Raw genomic sequence first — 2,735 nt, 5'->3', positions numbered from 1 at the left:
CACTCTCTCTCACACACACACACACACACACACAGACAGACACAGAAACAGACACACAGACACACACTTGCATTTGTGGTTTACGGGGACTCTCCATAGGCGTAACGGTTGTAATACTGTACAAAGTTAACTGTATTTTCTATTGCCCTACACCAGTGTTTCTCAACCAGGGGTCCCTGGACCCCTAGTGGTCCTTGACATAAGGCCAGGGGGTCCGTATAAAGCATGAATTTTTGTATAAATGTTGTATATTTTGACATGACATGTTCCCATGAAAGAAAAATCCAATATAGCTGATGATATGGCCAAATACTGGACAAGTCAGCTAACTCGAATTATACCTGACTGCATTTGGTCCTCACAAAGACACAAATGAGTCAATTTTGTTCTGGGGGTCCTTGAGGACGGTTCTGAATTGGTACACCAAAAGGTTGAGATTCACTGCCCTACACCTAAACCTACCCCTTACAGGAAACTAATGGCAATTTGTGAATTTCATACAATTCTTCAGTCCTCCTTTTGTTTTACGGGGACACAGGAAGTGACCTCATAAACCATGTTTACGTTGTAGTACCCATGCCACATATTTGTGTCCTCATAAACCATATATGCCAGCCCACACACACACACACACACACACACAGACAGACACAGACACAGACACACACACTCTCTCTCACACACACACACACACACACACACAGACAGACACAGACACAGACACACACACTCTCTCTCACACACACACACACACACACACACAGACAGACACAGACACAGACACACACACTCTCTCTCACACACACACACACACACACACACAGACAGACACAGACACAGACACACACACTCTCTCTCACACACACACACACACACACACACAGACAGACACAGACACAGACACACACACTCTCTCTCACACACACACACACACACACACACAGACAGACACAGACACAGACACACACACTCTCTCTCACACACACACACACACACACACACAGACAGACACAGACACAGACACACACACTCTCTCTCACACACACACACACACACACACACAGACAGACACAGACACAGACACACACACTCTCTCTCACACACACACACACACACACACACAGACAGACACAGACACAGACACACACACTCTCTCTCACACACACACACACACACACACACAGACAGACACAGACACAGACACACACACTCTCTCTCACACACACACACACACACACACACAGACAGACACAGACACAGACACACACACTCTCTCTCACACACACACACACACACACACACAGACAGACACAGACACAGACACACACACTCTCTCTCACACACACACACACACACACACACGCGGTGTATAGTTGACTGTAATGTACCGTTCTCTCACCTTTATCTCGTGCTGTTGCTCAGTGTTGAACAGCTCCTCTCTAAATGATGCTGCAGCGTTCGCGCGTTCTTCCCCGAGCTTCCCGTCCAGAACCGCAGCTGCCGTCTTTCTACCGTCCAGAGCTCCGTCGTATCCGTCGTTGTGGGATAACGCTCTCTTCTTGGGACGGCTGTACGTGTTCTCGATGTTGGCGAACGGATTTCTGCGCTTCCCGCCGCCGCTCGCTCGGCTCGGTGCGTTCAGCAGCGGCCCCGGAGAGAACGGACGAAGCCCGTCCACCGTCCTCCGGTCCGGGCCTTCGCTCCGCGCGCGCTTCCGTCTCATCCGCAGAACTTCAGACGGTTTTTTAAAGCTGGGAGAGTAGCAGCCCAACTCCGCCATTCTGAACGAACCAGTCGGTTATCACTGTGTGTGTGAAGCGGGAACCGTCCCTTGTTTGGAACCGAACGTTAAGCTCAAAATTTCGCGCGTAGCGGAGTTGCGTCAGCGCGTTGCGTGATGACGCAAATAAGCACGTTGAGTTACTAGCGAAACACCCGACAAATGTAAAGCCTCTACTGTTTCATGTTTATTTCAGACAGTAAAGAACGTAAAATATGCATACATCGTCTAACAAATAAAATACTCCATGTATTCTGGTAGACTGCCTACAGTGTATAAGTCTATGATCGTAGCTGAAGCAGTTTAAATGTAAAGTCGCTGCTGTTACATATTTGTTTTTCTAATATCAACAGTTAATATCTACATTTATATTTAAATATTAGGCTTAAAGTTTAAATATTTAGTTTTGCACGTACCTTGTCCAGAAAGATTGTGTAGATTTTGTGGACTACCATCATTTAACTTCGCTAATATAATATAACAACATAACATAACATAATAACATAACATAACATATAACAACATAACATAATATAATATAACATAACATAACAACATAGCATAACATATAATATAACAACATAACATAACATAATATAACATAACATAACATAACAACATAACATAACATATAATATAACAACATAACATAATATAATATAACATAACATAACAACATAACATAACATATAATATAACAACATAACATATAATATAATATAACATAATAACATAACATAACAACATAACATATAATATAACAACATAACATAATATAACATAACATAACATAACATAACATATAATATAACAACATAACATATAATATAATATAACATAATAACATAACATAACAACATAACATATAATATAACAACATAACATAAAATATAATATAACATAATAACATAACATAACAACATAACATATAATATAACAACATAACATAACATAA

The 2,735-nt window shown here is 41.6% G+C and overlaps 1 protein-coding gene across 1 annotated transcript in view; it reads right to left on the bottom strand.

Annotated features, from left to right (window-relative positions):
- LOC107555241 (protein downstream neighbor of son homolog) overlaps positions 1-1,916 on the bottom strand; it is a 14,200-nt gene extending 12,284 nt beyond the window's left edge. The window contains exon 1 of the mRNA XM_016237977.1: positions 1,400-1,916. Within this exon, the coding sequence (XP_016093463.1) occupies positions 1,400-1,780 (381 nt within the window). The 5' untranslated portion in view covers positions 1,781-1,916. The remainder of the gene's footprint in view (positions 1-1,399) is intronic.
- Between the last annotated feature and the right edge of the window lie 819 nt (positions 1,917-2,735).

This window comes from Sinocyclocheilus grahami, unplaced genomic scaffold, assembly GCF_001515645.1.
Source record: "Sinocyclocheilus grahami isolate Dianchi unplaced genomic scaffold, SAMN03320097.WGS_v1.1 scaffold528.1, whole genome shotgun sequence".
Classification (NCBI taxonomy): Eukaryota; Metazoa; Chordata; class Actinopteri; order Cypriniformes; family Cyprinidae; genus Sinocyclocheilus; species Sinocyclocheilus grahami.
This window is presented reverse-complemented; position numbering and strand designations above follow the sequence as displayed.